At 36.6% G+C, this 17,577-nt stretch overlaps 1 protein-coding gene across 1 annotated transcript; it reads left to right on the top strand.

The window, feature by feature from the left end:
• Positions 1–9,804: 9,804 nt before the first annotated feature.
• On the top strand, positions 9,805–14,953 carry LOC125680654 (uncharacterized). The gene is made up of 4 exons (XM_048920354.2): positions 9,805–10,161; positions 12,130–12,204; positions 12,601–12,663; positions 14,360–14,953. The coding sequence occupies exons 1-4, from the start codon at positions 10,056–10,058 to the stop codon at positions 14,482–14,484; spliced, it is 369 nt and encodes a 122-aa protein (XP_048776311.1). The 5' UTR covers positions 9,805–10,055; the 3' UTR covers positions 14,485–14,953.
• The last annotated feature ends 2,624 nt before the right edge of the window (positions 14,954–17,577 follow it).

Here is a 17,577-nt window from a genome sequence, read left to right as displayed (position 1 = left end):
GTGTGTGGAAGATAGATCATGTTAGTGTTATGGCCAACGGACCTCTTGTTGATTTTAGTTACATATAAAATGCATCTTGATTTGCGCCCAGCAACGTGTGTATCCACTTCCCTTTGATATGAGGATTGACTGCATATTATTTTGTTAGCAGTTCAAAATTAAAACGGAATCATCAAGTTAAGTGCACTCACAAAATTTTAACATTTTGAATATCTGAAAAGAGAAGCCAGCGTCCTTTTACTCCGAAGTAATTTTGGATATTCGTCCCCATAAATGCTGATATGCAGGTTTCAACATTAATCATACCAAACCTGATGAAATATCAGAAAACGTTAAAAACTCCAGAAATCGCTCTTTTTGGTCTATAAAAACAGTGTTTATTTGCCCCTGCCGGATATCCATTTGTTGCAATTTCAAACAGCTAATAAGTTGTAACTAGGGCCCCGCCATGATTGATTGTTTTTACATTCCGTCGAGAATTTTTCACTCATATTGAGACGTCACCAGCTGTAGGTGAAGTACCACATATGCTTAGCACTCAGGGCTGTAGCAGTGAAAGTTCTTTATTGTGCCAATGCCTGTCGCAACACGGGACATCGTTTTAAAGTTCTATCCAAAAGACTAGTGATTCTCACTTCTAAATGCCGAGCGTTTGCGAAGGAGCAATCACTGTTAACAATAATCACTGTAACCAATGTTAACGTCTTAGATTTGACGCGGACATGGTACGAGCGGGGCTGGAAGTTACGACCGGTAACGAAGCGAACGCTCTACCACTGATCTACCACGACAGGTGTCCTGCCTTGGGAGTTTGTCTAATATAGTAATCACTCTTTCTGCATCAGTACTTTGGCACGCGATAACTTAATATAAATTTCATTCATATTTGAATTAGACAGAGGAAGAGCCCCTTTCATCTCCAGATTTTTCCACCCTTTTTTTTTTTACATAGTGGTGGGACTTAGAATTTTTAACATAATAATAGCACTTTTTAGGGCACACAATAACTTGAGAAGATTTTCATAGAATTTAAAGGTGATGCACGGCTTCCTTAAGTAATCACCCTGTCCGTCTGTAGTCTGTCCGCACATACAAGGGCACACAATAACTTAAAGTTTACGTGGAAATATTTTCATAAAGTTTATGAATGATACTTGGATTAGGCAAAGGAGACCCTGTCTGATTTTTAGATTTACCACGGGGGCCCTTCTTGACTTGTCGGTTTTCTGCTTATAGATTTAAACTGACGTTAGTGAGGTCTTATTAAGCTACTGTAATCACCTGAACTGGAGATAGTGCCTGATTATGTAATGAATAGCCTCATAAAAATTGTTTACGACTTCATATGGGATATGGATATGCACATAGGTTGAGTGTATGAAAACGGGTCAGCCTCCTTTCACACGTGATTATGGACAATTCAATTGGCGTGGCATCAAATCGCATCGTATGTTTTACGTCTGAAGTTTTTGAGTATACATATATATACATGTATTACTGAATAAACAACGACTATTCTGTGAACACGGCGTTATGAATAGCAATTGCTCTGCTGGCATATTCCATGGCGCGCGTTACATGTTTACATCATTTGCACGAAGCAGCATAGACTGGCCAACACATATTGATGCCTGGGGGAGGGGGGTCATATCAGATTTGAGGTACAACTGATGGTCTCTCATTTCAGTGAACCACAGTAAAGAACAAACACAGTTTAAATCATTGAGATGTACTAATTATCACACGCAGTCCATTTCCCATGCTAAATATGTTTAAAAATTTAATGAATGACCAAAGTTATGAAGCACGTCTCTATACGGAAGGTTTTAGCACTAGACCTTGTCCTTTAACGTCAGAGAAACACAAAATACGCCTGTCTGTAGGATGAGTCAAATTAATGAATCGTTTTGTCGGAGGAGTGTAATAACTGAAATTTCTCGACTTTAGTGCACGACACTAGAGAACAGGAACTCGAAATAATTCAAATCGTCGGTGAATAGTTTTTGAGACAGATATCCATTATTGATGTTTTCGTGAACATGTTTGTTTTACAGTAATTACTGACTCGTATCATGACAATTTCTACCTGGATACAAATGTTTTGGAGTTTCTTTGTTGCACAGTGATCTGTTTCTGTTCTTCCTTTCTGTATCCTTTTTTGGGGGGTGGGGGTGTATTACGACTAACGGAACGTGACTTACACTGAATGACATATATTGTAATATATAAATCTTGTAGGATCTACAGCATGCGTGTAAATATGTATATATGTGTTGTTGTTTGTTTGGTTTTTGGTGGGGTTTTTTTTTGTTTTTTTTTTTGCATGCTTACCTTGTGATATTTTATTTTGTCTGTAATAGTCGGTAAGCATGCAAAAAAACCCTCCACGGAACCCTGGATATACCAGAGGTGGGATCAAGCGCCTAGGAGGAGTAAGCATCCCCTGTCGACCGGTCACACCCTCCGTCACCCCTATATCTTGATCAGGTAAACGGAGTTATCCGTAGTCAAAATCAGTGTGCCAAGAACGGCCTAACAATCGGTATGAAACACGTCAGACAGCATATGACCCAATGATAGGTTGTATTGGCAAACTCAATCGTTATAACGACAATGTAATTTGCGAAATGCTGATTTTAAACGAGACGGTTGGAACCCTTGTACCATCAACTTGTTTGTCAGTAGCCTGCTTAGATTTAAAAAAGGGGCCTCCGTGGCCGAGGGGTTAGAGCATCGCACTCAAAATCACACGGCCTCTCACCTCTGTCGGCGCGGGTTCGAGTCCCGCTCGCGCCGGTAAGTGAGAAAGTTTCCCAGATTACTTTCGGAAGGTCGGTGGTCTCTTCCCAGGTACATTGTATCTGGGTTCTCTCTTCCACCAATAAAAACTGGGCGTCACCATATAACTGAAAAATTGTTGAGTGTGGCGGAAAACATCAATCAATAGATTTAAAAATTGACCATACGTAGATCAAGATATTGCGTATCGAATCAGTTGAGAGATGTAAACACCATATGCAGGTGAGAATGGAATATTGCTACATAAATATACGAAGTTGACGACGTGGAAGCTGAAATCATCCCGTTTGTCATACAGTTGAGTTGTCAGTTTGCCGTTAATGTCTACTTTCAATAAAACATCTAAGTATGAAGCAGAAGTGGACGACTCTGTGGTGTCTTATATTTAGAGTTCACTGGGATATATTGAATCGACATATGAATGAACATTATTATTGTTAGTAGATAATACATCGTCGATATATCTAAATGTCGAATTGAAGGTCACGGCAAGATCACACGCTTTCGGTGCCAGAAAGCAGCAAAGAATTGAAACGTTTCTTTTAAAACTGAATACATAGGGTATTTGAATATAATCATAGTGTTTTGTTGAATTTGTTCATTGACTCCAGTTGATATAGTTTCTGTAACTGTTCATAGTTAATTACATTATGTACTCCATCGGGAGGATGCATTTATTTAAGAAATATTAGGGCTCACAGCGAGTGTAACCGGTCGACAGGAGATGCCTGCTCCTCCTGGGTGTCTGATCCCATCTCTGGCATGACCGGGGGTCTGTTTTCCCAACTCTCTATTTTGTATTCTTTGTAGGAGTTATGAGATTGATCACTGTTCGTTTTCTTCACCTTTCATTTGTGACATATGGCGTTATGAACTGCAATGCTCTGCAGGCATATTTTCTGTAGTGCGCTAAACGGTGTAGTGTCTGACATTTTTTTCCGTAAAGAACAGGTATATAAATATCTGTATCTTTATATGACAGTGTCCACAGCATTCAGTGTGTTTATGTTTAATAGCATACAGATGAGTAAAGCGGCAAATACACTGTACCTGTATTTAAGTTTTTTTCAATTTATCAAGTAAAATCATGAGAAACAAATTGTAAGTGTTTATTAGTGTTTGACCTGTCGACAGGGGGAGCCTACTCCTCCTAGGCACCTGATCCCATCTCTTGTATATCCAGAGCTTCATGTTAGCCCAACTATCTATTTTGTATTCCTATGAGATTGATCACTGATAATTTAGTATACTTATATACATGTATAAACAATTTTTATACCCGCAATTTGATACACAAGAATTGCTGTGCGTATTATCAGTTTTTAAATCGAGGTAGGCTTTTGACAAACAAGTTGATGGTGCGGAGGTTTCAACAGTCTCGTTTAAAATCAGCATTTCGCAAATTACATTGTCGTTATAACAATCTAGTTAGCAAATACAACCCATCATTGGATCCAATGCTGTCTGATTTGTTTCATATATATTGTTAGGCCGTCCTTGACACACTGATTTTGACTACGGATAACTCCGTTTACCTGATCAAGATATAGGCTCACGACGGGTGTGACCGATCGACAGGGGATGTTTACTCCTCCTAGGCACTTGATCCCACTTCTGGTATATCCAGGGATCCGTGCTTGCACAACTCTATTTTGTATTGCGTATAGGAGTTATGAGATTGATCACTGTTCGTTATCTTCACCTTTCTACGATTTAGTAAAATCGTAGAAACGACTTTTTATATTATTTTGATGAATACCGACCAATTGTGCATTATGAATGAAATGAAATTCAATATATTTGGATGTATGGCTGCAAGTGCAGGAAAAAATTAAAAAGACAGAATAATTGTGCAGAATTAGTTGAAAATGTGATATCTCTTGTAGTTTTTGTCTGACATAGGCTGTATTACACCGATGAAATATATGACAATGTAGCATACTATGGAAAATGATTTGTTAAAAATACTACTTGCACACTTTTGGTTCCCGTGGGGATCCGGGTTATAATAGGTCCTCAGTACCCATTGCTTGTCGTAAAAGGCGACTAGATGGAGCGGTCCTTTGGATGAGACCGCAAAATCCGAGGCCCCGTGTCACAGCAGGTGTGGCACGATAAAGATTCCTCCCTGTTCAAATGTCGTAAGCGCTGAGCATATACCTAAATTATGCAGCCCTTCGCCGGCATTGGTGACGTGTCCATATAAGTAAAAAATTCTTGAGCGGGGCGTTAAACAATATACAGTCAATCAATCAATGCACAATTTTTGCCTGATTTGATCAAAAGAAAGAAAACATACTTACAAAAATAGGTGAAATCAATGAAAACTGGCACTTCTCATGAAGTCAAATTTACCACACTATTTTATCAAATGGTATCTATATTTCTACTGCTATGATGATTTCTATTCTCTCAACAGTTTTATCTAATTGTTATGAGATATCATACATATTATTTTAAATGTCTAAGTAGAAAGTAACTTGATATAAACGAATTATGTGTGACATACAGAAAAACTTGCTTCTCTCTCAAACTTAGCAGATACAGTAAAATACGGTTACAACGAAATCGTTTATCATGAATTCACGCTTACAGCGTAGTTTTAAAACATATTATGAACTTATTGGATATAATGAATTAGGTTTATAACGAATCAAAATACTTGTCCCTAGCACTTCGCTATAAGCGTGTTTTACAGTACATGAGAGATTTCTTCTTACAATGCCGTCAATAGTAGTTGTAGAGCTGAGCTACAGTCAGCGAAGATTGAAAGTCAGGTTTAAAAACGAAACAGTTTGAAATTCAAAATTATCTTCTTGGAGTATTTTGATCATTATTTATTGTGTGTGGCCGAGATTAGTCATATTTATCTCTTCACGACTTTGACTGCGGTTGCAACAAACATTTGTCCCAAGACCACTTAAGATTACCCATTATACTAAACACACGCGTTATTAATTATCCTTTATTAATTAGCTAGAGTTTTACTGCTTTACACTAATTTAAGAATAACCTTTAAACCGGAGGACAGAGGGCTCTACGTACAAATTGTTCTTCTTGGGATCTAATTATGGCGATCTCATTCAAGAGACTTGAATCTCATTGATTCTGTCAGATTCAAAATGCAAACTTATGATTATCTTTTTAAACCTTTTTGTCATCCACTCCGTTTTCGTGGGTTGTCCAGATGTAGAAAGTATTTCTGACACGTCTACATAACCGGCTAGGGCGATCGCTTCACAAGGGGGAGGTTACGGGTTCCTCTCTGGATCCAGGCGGTCCTGTCAAGACCTTTAACACATGTTGTGATACTTCCTTCACCAAGCGTTCAACATCAGAAGAGTCGCAGATTTTTCGGATAGAACCAAACAATCGGAATGCCCTTGTCATGCATGATACTCCACCAACAATCGGATAGGTCTCTAATTGAATGAAACATTCACGAATGGGCCGTGAAATTACAAATAAAGAAATGTTATTGGTAGTGTTATCATTACCGCAACACGTACACCCTGGGGTAAAAATGAAAATCTCCAACAGACACCATAAAACATCGCTACCTAATGTTTACAATGACAAAGATGTTGTCCAAAAGCAGCCATGACGTACTATTTTTCTGTGTACTCTCATAAATGAAGGCCTCGTCCCCGATGCTCAATTGATAGACTTGTAAATTCATATTCTCTCTGTTTGAGAAGAACGGAATATGTTGATCGATATTGTAAATCAAGGTTATCTGATCTGTTTCAAAGGTTAGATGTTGTCTAAATTAAAGGAAATGTAAATCCATGCCGAGAATCAAAATTTGCTCTTTGTTACAAGACAAAGTTGACTAAATTTGAATACACGCAGATGAAATAAGGTATGGTGGAGCCCAGAAAGGCAGTATTGACAAATCATAGAGAACTGGAAACAATAAATCACTGAACGAGAGACAGGTATAAGAGTGCACCATCACACCGAAACTCTGCACAAATCAGGGGCGGCGGTTGCTCTCTGCGTTCGACACCTATCAATAATGAAGACTTCCTCATCTTGTGTCTTGGGTTTTTTTCCCCTCAATCTGGGAGGATCAGATCTAGTTGATGGTGAAATATTTGGCCTGGACCAATAGGCTTGAACTTGAATATTGAAAGATGATAATGAAAATAGATTGTATAAAAAATGATAAATTTGGAATGTGTTTTTAAACAAGAACATGCCGATTGGTATTTCGAAATACGTTGTGTTTATACCAGATTTATTAAGTGAAAATGTTTCTAAGCACATGCATGTCATCTAGAGGCTAATCATTGATTGGTTTCTGCCACTGTATGGGCATTATAACAATAATCAAGAGGAGTGTGAGTTATAATTCAGAATGTCACAGTTATTCCGATAACTATGTGATGTGCACAGCAAATGAAGACGTGATATTGCTTTTTTCGTAGTTCATCGGTAGAATCATATTAGGTCTTTTATTTTCTCTTGAAAAATTGCAGTTTTACACTGAAAGAACAAGGTACGATTGTGTATATAAAAAAGCCCAAAAATTTTCTCTGTTTTAAATGTGTCTTGAATTAAGCTTGATCCGTGTTTAAAGTAAGTTAAATATATGCCAAGTATACTAAATCAAAGTTATTGCTTAATACGGGACTTTCGAGATACGGATCCACTCTGACTTTTATCGCGCGTTGAACGTTATTGTAGGGCATGTCACTTCCGGATTACAATAACAACTAAGTAATCAAACATGGAATATTTCAATTGCTATCAATTTCCTGCATTTGAATGCTATCTTTGAAAGAAAGGAGTCACTACAACCATTTCATAGGAAAATACAATTAATTAAATTATGCGAGTCGGCGCGGGAAATAAATCTAGGGAATATCTTGAGGATATCAGTAAAACTTCACGCCTTGCATCCAGTGGTACGCTTCTAAATGCGCCTTTCCCTTCCATCTAATTTACACCCAGGTACTAAGCACCAATAATGACTTGGATCGTCATCGTGGGACTGCGCATAGCTCTTTACGGACCGTCTGTTAGCGAAACACTATATGTATCGATGTTAACTTCACCCTACAATTGGTTATTATCACGTGACCGTGGTGTATAAACGTCAAATATAATCGGTCGTTCCGGCATATCCCGAAAGTTCCGTATTGATAGCATTATTACGTCATGAATAAGACTTTTTCCCGCCCTTTTTCAAACAAAGCGTAATAACTGAACTAAATTTCATCCAGATTATTGCCTAGGAAAAGGTGTGCCCATCTGTTGAGCAAAATGAAATTAATATGTATTGTTTATTAATAGACGATAAAAAATATATTTGAATATGAATTTGCTCGACGCATAGACTGCATGTTTTCTGAAAGGAAAACCCCTGAATTTATGATTTTTTTCATTGATTTTGGCATTTTTGGCACTTTTATGCCAACTTCACGCTCTTGTCATTACAACATGAAGCAATTTTGAATCAAATCAAATGTAGTTTGGGTTTTCTTATATATTCTCTTTTGGAATGGCAGATTTTGGAATATCCTATTGAAATCATCAATTTTCTGGGCTAGATGACTGTAGAAACTGTACCTGCTTCTTACAAGGATAAAAATTCAATACTACATCAATTTATGTATCTTTCAATTTCCGTAGATTTGTTGTTTGTCATTAAACTTATAAAATGGTGCGAGAAATCTGAAATAAAGAAATTAGGGAGTTTTGCAATATAGGATTTAAATGATGATGCAATTGTATGAATAATTTCAGTTGCATATGACGCTAGTCTCATACAAAATGAAATTGGTTGGCAACGGACAAATAACGTTTTTGTGGACGAAACGATTTTTTTCATTTCTTTGGAATTAAAGTTCAACCGGGCAACATTATCCTATCGAACATGCGAATTCCGTGTTAAAATTTGTATCAAAAATCACTTACATATCCTAACATTTAAGCATTTTGAAAAGATGTCTTCAAAGTACGTCAAATTTTAGTTCTAATTGACCCTATAATAGAAAAAATCAAAGTGTGTCAGAATTTTTTTAAGTAGGTTAAGAAGGTACATGAAAAATTTATGAGGCGTCGGGATCGCGATTCAATCCCTGGACCTTTCACGTTCTAACCACTAGGATACTAGGCAAGATAACGAAGGGAAGGGGGAAATGGGCGTCAAATGTAGAATGCTGTGAAATAACATTGTCCCAATGCAGATGACACAGTAAAAAGTATCCCGTGGGGGATCCGGGTTAGAATAGGTCGTCAATACCCCTTGCTTGTCGTATGAGGCGACAAAATGGAGCGGTCCTTCGGATGAGACTACAAAAACCGAGGCTCCGTGTCACAGTAGGTGTGGCACAATAAAGATCCCTCCCTGCTCAAAGGCCGTAAGCGCCGGACATAGTCCTAAATTATGCAGCCCTCCACCAGCAATGGTGACGTCTCCATATGAGTGAAAAATTCACGAGAGGGACGTTAATGTACAATCAATCAATCATTCTAAGAAGTAACAAGATGATTTCATATGTTTGTGTGCTATTGTTGGAAGGATTTTATTATTTTTGGCCAACGTTATCAAAGACATTACTGAATCCAAAGCTAGAGGAATGAGTGTTTACATACTTTAATAGATACAACTGACAAATATAAATCAAATCGTCTCCATTGTTGTTAATGAGATGAAATTATAAAAGTACAGTTAGAGGATATTTAAAACAATAATGATTTACTTTGTTTTCGGTAATTGAAATAAGACCCTACATTTTCTTCACTTTACCATTGATAAAGATAATATGTGTTTCATCAAGCTCCAAGAATGTGGTGTATTTTTAACCCCTTTGTCCCTTTGAGTCTTTTTTGTGCATAAAGTATGAGGCTCCTATATACGACTTGTTAAATGTCATATCAAACTGCACTGAACAACATAACAATCTGAATGATGCCTGACAGATCAGAAGGTGATATTTTTGGTTTGTGGAGTAATGGCACGCGATATCTGGCGTATCAGACGACAGTGGGCTGTACTTCCCTCGTTACCTCTGTCATGTCACGTATGGAACCGAATTCGATGCTGTCCCGTTCGTGTCGCATTTTGCTCATTGAAAGGTATTTACTACCGTAAATTTATTGTAGCATCCAAAACGATTACAATATTTCCTTGATGTTCGGGTTTGATAATTTATGGCCTGTAGACCGCGTGGGTAGCTGCCTGTTTGTTTATATATGAAAGTTATCGGACTGGCGATGCTTAGATTTGATTGAGGACTCAAGTGAAGATGACATCCTTGTCGCTGTTCGTAATTCTCATCAGTGTGTGCTTATCATTAGTGGTGATTGATGCCCAAAACAACGAAAATAGGAGCAGACCCATACGACGAAGAGGTATGACACTCGCCTATATCTCTTAATTTACATTTTACATGTACATATAATAAATTTGTTGTAAGTTTATGTGGTGATTAAGGAATAGTTTGGAACATTGTTAATGAAATGTTGAAAATTATTTGAATTCTTGCAATTTTTTGTTTTATTATTAAATTATTTCTGTAGTAAGCACCTGTTTACTTTCTTCACCACTATACCGCCGCGATAATACTAGGTATAAGTTCAACAGTTTCTGAACGAACGTTTTGCATACAGTCTATATACATTTGTAGAGAAACCAGGACTTGCAATCATAATTCTTATTAGATTCTTATAATCAAGCATTAAAATCATCATAGAACGAGTTCAATTTCCTCTCCTTCAGAGTGTCCGGGTAATTAGTATTGACATCTCGCCGGGTACCTCTTTATGTGTTGCTAAATCTCGCCGAGCATCGCTATTTGTTTTAAATCACATTGGGTATCTCTTTATCTGTGTTAAATCTCACAGGTATCGCTATTTGATTTTAAATCTTGCCGAAAATCGATATTTGTTTAAATCAGGCCGGATATCTTTTATCTGTGTTAAATTTCGCAGGTATCGCTATTTGATTTTAAATCTCGCCGAGCATCGCTAATTGTTTTGAATCACGCCGGGTATCTTTTATCTGTGTTAAATCTCGCAGGTATCGCTATTTGTTTTTAAATCTCGCCCGGTATCGCTATGTGTTTTAATCTATTATTGTTGAATTTTCTTCTATACACGCTAGGTATTTCCATTTGTTTTAAATCTCGCCGGGTATCGCTATTTGATTTTAAATCTCGCCGAAAATCGATATTTGTTTAAATCACGCCGGATATCTTTTATCTGTGTTAAATTTCGCAGGTATCGCTATTTGATTTTAAATCTCGCTGAGCATCGCTAATTGTTTTGAATCACGCCGGGTATCTTTTATATGTGTTAAATCTCGCAGGTATCGCTATTTGTTTTTAAATCTCGCCGGGTATCGCTAGGTCCTTTAAATCTCGCCCGGTATCGCTATGTGTTTTAATCTATTATTGTTGAATTTTTTTCTATACACGCTAGGTATTTCCATTTGTTTTAAATCTCGCCGGGTATCGCTATTTGTTTTAAATCTCGCTAGGTATCGCTATTTGTTTTAAATCTCGCCAGGTATCGCTATTTGTTTTAACCTATTGTTGTTGGATTTTCTTATGTTTGTTTTAAATCTCGCCAGGTATTTCTATTTGTTTTAAATCTCGCCAGGTATCGCTATTTGTTTTAAATCTCGCCAGGTATCGCTATTTGTTTTAAATCTCGCCAGGTATTGCTATTTGTTGTAAATCTCGCCAGGTATTGCTATTTGTTTTAATCTATTATTGTTTTTTTCTATATACATGTACTCGTTGGCTATTCCTACCTGTTTTGTATCTCGCTGGGCACTACTTACCTGTACATGTACTTGTTTTAAGTCTCACCGGGTATGTTTACACACGGCGATGAAACTCTAACTTCTGAAACCTTTTAAAGCAATTTCACACAGATTTATAAAATTTAAGTAAAGAGCTTATGAAAATAACTAATCGTTTAGCAATAAATTAAGTGGAGTAACTATCGTGCCCCCCCCCCCCTCTCAAAGAATTTCCCTGCGAAACATTTTCAAATTTTCACACATCCATTGTTTCCTTCTTTTGCCCCTTCTTTTTCTGAAACATGATAATGAATTATCAAACATTATTTGTGTACGTGTATTGGTGTTACGTTGTGGAATCAACATTGAATTTGAGCATAAACCAGACACCAATCAGGTCCAAATTTTGATTTTGAAACGATAGATTGCTATTGGTCTAACATTATTTTGACACATTCAACAATGGGCGTTGTCAGGTGCATACTAATACGTTCAACGTCCGCATACACTGCAAAAACAAATTCTATTTTGCAGCTGAAAAAATACATTTCATTTCAAATATGTTGACATTTTAGAAAATGAACCCAAAGAATCCAAGAGGCATGATAACTTAGCCGGGACGGCCACCTCTAAGAGTCTGCAGCAAAGAGGTGAGTCTGGTGTTAGTTCTGCCGAGGTTAGCTTAATGATAGGTATCACAGAGAAAATTATAGTAGCTCAAGTGTCTGAATTTAAAAAAATGTATATCTTAAGTGTCTGAAATTTACAAAAAATATTTCAAGTGTCTGAAATTTAAATTTTTTTATATCAACTCTATTGTCTGAATTTTTGTTCAAGTACGTGTATTTAGTGGGCATTGATTTTTTTTTTTTCGTTTGGGAGGGTGAGTCTGCTAAGGATTTTTTAACACATGGATTTTGCGAAACAGAATGTTGTATGTCGATATGATCAGAGTGCAGGGTTTGTAGACATTCAATACAAATTAATATTTGTTTCTTATTAGTCAACGTAGATTATAGATCTAACAAAACATCTTTAAATTTCAGAAACAAAAAGAATTCGCCCTACAACTCCTCGTGTGGTTTTCCCCGAAAGATTAATTCTGCGAGGTAATGTGTTTCCAAAATAATAACTGGGGAAAAAAATTATAAACCGATTCACGATGTAAACTTTTTTGTTGCCTTCTTTTGAATACTTAATTTAGTATTTTTCGTAATAAGCTTTGTGGGGCATTTATGTTACACATTTTACATATATAACAGTCAGGTGCTTTGTAATTGATGTTATAAAAATGGAACATTTATTACTGTGCACCGCTATAAGTATGAGCAGGTGCCTGGCTAATAACGTTAATTTGTATATATTAAACAAACGGTATACTATACAATTTCAGTTCTTCGTTTAAACTGTAATCACTTAGACTTTAGGTATTTCGATGAAAATAGGAACTTAATCAACTATTATTATAGTAAATCCATTTTAATGATTATTTGTTCGGCACTAGTTTTAAATGACACCTGTACCGAGTGTTGGGGGGTTTATAAATTAGTAGGTGTTCAGAGGTATAAATTAAACTTCAACTACCTATCGACCAATACTATGATAAATCATTCCTAACGCATTTAATTTACGTTTTCACGAGCCGTTATAACATGATTTCAAATATTTGCATTTTATCAATTACATGTGTGTCCTTCAGAAATTTTGTCTTGTGGTTTTGAATATATGCGACATCGTACAAAAATGTAAATGCGTCTCCTTTGAAATCTTTTTTTTTTTATCATCGAATCCACATAAAATTTGTACAAATATCCAAGCCTATTGATAATTATGTAGAAAATCGTCAGCGGTGTAGAACCAGTTAAGTAATAAGCAGTCACGCAGATTCCCAGGTCATTGTACAGATGTACCAAATCATACAACATCTATATGTTTATGATCCTTTTAATTAATCAAATGTTCACCTTTTCTTTATATTTCTTCTGAAGGCAACGTTTCAATGGTTTAATTAATACAGGACAAAAATTTAGTAGGCCATTTCCGCAGCACAATTACAATTGTTAAAAACATATCGATATCACTTGAAATAGAAATGACCTTCCAGTGATTTGGATGCTATTGTAAGTCCATGTAATTATATATTTCAACGTTTCTGTACTTCCTTATACAGTACAAAGTATATCATATATGAAAAGGAACTTTTAGAATCGTTTTCCGTACAAGTTTAACAACACGGAGATACATTGGAATGTACGTTTCACACGATGTTGTCTAGGTATTGAGGTCATCAAGTCATGCAGGTAATTTATCTTGCGCTAATTAACTTTTAGTCTACACGTTGGCATTATTCCTCCTAATGTAAACATGATTTAAAATTATTCAGATAGAGCTTGACGTTTTGATGGTCTTCAAGTAATTTCTTTTAGAAACTGTCATGAAAAATTAAAAGTAGACGTAAATTTTCAGTATTCTGCGAGGTTTCTAAACATAGGTAAATTTGAATTATTCAGATCTGGTCATTAAAAAAAATATCCGCTAAATCGATGTGATTGTCTACAATTCTTGAGAAATGATTGTTTGATAAGGAAAAAAGTTGCGATATTTTATTTTGTAAATTTGCCCTTTTTCTACATTTTTGTTTTTAAAAAGTATAAAGGAATGTATAAGGACCTTTCCGATCCCTTTAATTGTGTATCAATAACACATACTGAGAACAAGGAAAGAGTTTGGACTTTCAAAAGTCAACAGCAATTAAGAGAAACACCCACGAAAACCTGTATTTATGAAGGTTCATTTTTATTGTAGGAGAAAATGGAAAAACTGGTTGGCAATCTCAGAACAGGGTAGCGGCCATTTTGTGTTGGTACTGTATCACTACGCGGTCTCCACAATACTGCATTACCCAGTGTCACCGCCATTGGTTGAAATAAACCCAGTTAGAAGCTGTCTAACTGAGCATCAGAACTTCAACAGGAGACCCCTGTATAAAACACATACACGTCATTAATCTCTGTGATTACAAATCTTACATACACACCAATAAATCTCTGTGATTTCGTATCTTACATACACGTCATTGATCTCTGTGATTACGTATCTTACACGTCATTAACCTCTGTTATTACACATCTTACATTTACATCACTAACCTATGTGATTGCACATCTTACATACACGTCACTAACCTATGTGATTACACATCTTACATATACATCACTAACTTATGCGATTACAAATCATACACGTCATTAACCTCTGTGATTACGTATCTTACAATGTCTATGACATTTTTAAAAACGCACTATTTTCGGTTTCTTGACCACAATTTATTATCATTTTTTTTTTTATAAATGTGTTGCTTGTAGATGTTAAGTTTGTAATAAAAATACTAGCACCGGTTGTTTCTTGCATATTCATGTAGGCCTATATTTTGATTTACTGTTAGAATGTAAAGGCAATAGTAATTGCTACCCCGGCAGTAAATCAAGCAAATGCTCAAAGAATTAGAGGTCAGAGTTCAATGAAAGATGTTCCAGGAATATGAACCAACCTCAGTGATCTTATTTTGTTCTTCATTTTTTCCCGAAGCTTCACAAAAGCATTCACATTTTACAGAATGCGTGGATCACATGCATTGAATGGAAATATTTGGATCGAATGAAGTGCCTGTGACTGAATATCATGTTTTGATTTTTTTATTCCGGGAATGGGTGTAAAAACAATACGGAAAATATGAAACTTAAAATACAAGAGTTAAAAGATCGAACGTCTGAACAATTAGAGAAAATGAGAGAAAAGGGAATACCGGTAAAACTTTGACATTGATATCGAAATCAAACTATTGAATTTGAAAAAAAACTGCATGACCTTGACATTAAATACAATTAACATGCCCCAAATATGTGCATTATAACCACTTCATACCATATCCCACATTGTGTGTGTGACCGCTCAACAGGGGGATGCTTATTTCTCCTATGCACCTGATCCCACCCCTGGTATATCCTGGTATAGCCCTTCTCTTTACACAGGATTGATCACTGGTATCTTCACTTAATCATTGACAATTCTGTGTATCAGCCAGAAAGTTCTTTTGAAATCTTTTACTGTGGATAAATTCCACTATGTCGTTATGACCCTTACAGTGTTTGCTCAAAAAACCGAAAATAGACTTGGGCATGCGTTCAGCAGGAGATCGTGTTAACGTCATTTAATTTGATGAATGAGTTGTAAGTTCAAGTCCGATGCTTTCAATACATATCGATCTATCTTTACTTTCTTATTTAAACAACAATTTGTCGCAAATTAATATAGCAAACTCTTCAAAGTTAAGTTTCAATACCCTTTTAAATTTACCTGAATATTTAATTCAATTATCTAGTGGATGCGATGTGAAAGAAAATTGTGACTTTGACTAATGTTTTCTATATCTCCTTTATGAAAATCTTCTGAATAAGATCGAAAGTAATAGAGCATTTATCGGTAAGGGGCCTACCGTTTTGTGCAATATTCAAGATTTACTTAATTCATGTTTGTATTTCAATCCTAAATATTTTGTTGTTTTAATGACTCTAATCGGCAAAAGTGTCGTGTCTCATCGATGACTGAACTTTTCAATGTACCTAGTATCATGTGATATTAACAGCCATAGTGAGCTGTGCTACACTCAATGTTAACAGCCTTAGTGAGCTGTGCTACACTCAATGTTAACAGCCTTAGTGAGCTGTGCTACACTCAATGTTAACAGCCTTAGTCAGCTGTGTTACACTCAATGTTAACAGCCTTAGTGAGCTGTGCTACACTCAATGTTAACAGCCTTAGTGAGCTGTGCTACGCTCAATGTTAACAGCCTTAGTGAGCTGTGTTACACTCAATGTTACCAGCCTTAGTGAGCTGTGCTACACTCAATGTTAACAGCCTTAGAAAGCTGTGCTACACTCAATGTTAACAACCTTAGTGAGCTGTGCTACACTCAATGTTAACAGCCTTAGTCAGCTGTGCTACACTCAATGTTAATAGCCTGAGTGAGCTGTGCTACACTCAATGTTAAAGCCTTAGTGAGCTGTGCTACACTCAATGTTAATAGCCTGAGTGAGCTGTGCTACACTCAATGTTAAAGCCTTAGTCAGCTGTGCTACACTCAATGTTAACAGCCTTAGTCAGCTGTGCTGCACTCAATGTTAACAGCCTTAGTGAGCTGTGCTACACTCAATGTTAACAGCCTTAGTCAGCTGTGCTACACTCAATGTTAACAGCCTTAGTGAGCTGTGCTACGCTCAATGTTAACAGCCTTAGTGAGCTGTGCTACACTCAATGTTAACAGCCTTAGTGAGCTGTGCTACACTCAATGTTAACAGCCTTAGTAAGCTGTGCTACACTCAATGTTAACAGCCTTAGTGAGCTGTGCTACACTCAATGTTAACAGCCTTAGTGAGCTGTGCTACACTCAATGTGAACAGCCTTAGTGAGCTGTGCTACACTCAATGTTAACAGCCTTAGTGAGCTGTGCTACACTCAATGTTAAAGCCTTAGTCAGCTGTGCTACGCCCAATGTTAACAGCCTTAGTCAGCTTGTGCTACGATCAATGTTAATAGCTTTAGTGAGCTGTGCTACGCTCAATGTTAACAGCCTTAGTGAGCTGTGCTACACTCAGTGTTAACAACCTTGCATGTAACAAGCTACATTAAACCCACTACTAACAGACTAGCTTAGCGAGCTAAACTAGACACGTTACTAACAGTCTAGCTTAGCGAGCTAAACTAGACCCATTATCAGCAATCTAGCTTAGCAATCTGAACTAAACCCACTATTAACACTTTAGCTTAGCAATATGAATTAGACCTACAATTAAACGTCTAGCTTAGTAATCTGAACTAAATCCACTAGTAACATTCTAGCTTAGCCATCTGCACTAAACCCACTATTAACAGTCTAGCTTAACAACCTGAACTAGACCTACTACTAACAATAAAGCTTAGCAACATGAACTAGACCTACTACTAAAAGTCTAGCTTAGCAATCT

This window comes from Ostrea edulis, chromosome 2 (genome assembly GCF_947568905.1).
Source record: "Ostrea edulis chromosome 2, xbOstEdul1.1, whole genome shotgun sequence".
Classification (NCBI taxonomy): Eukaryota; Metazoa; Mollusca; class Bivalvia; order Ostreida; family Ostreidae; genus Ostrea; species Ostrea edulis.
This window is presented reverse-complemented; position numbering and strand designations above follow the sequence as displayed.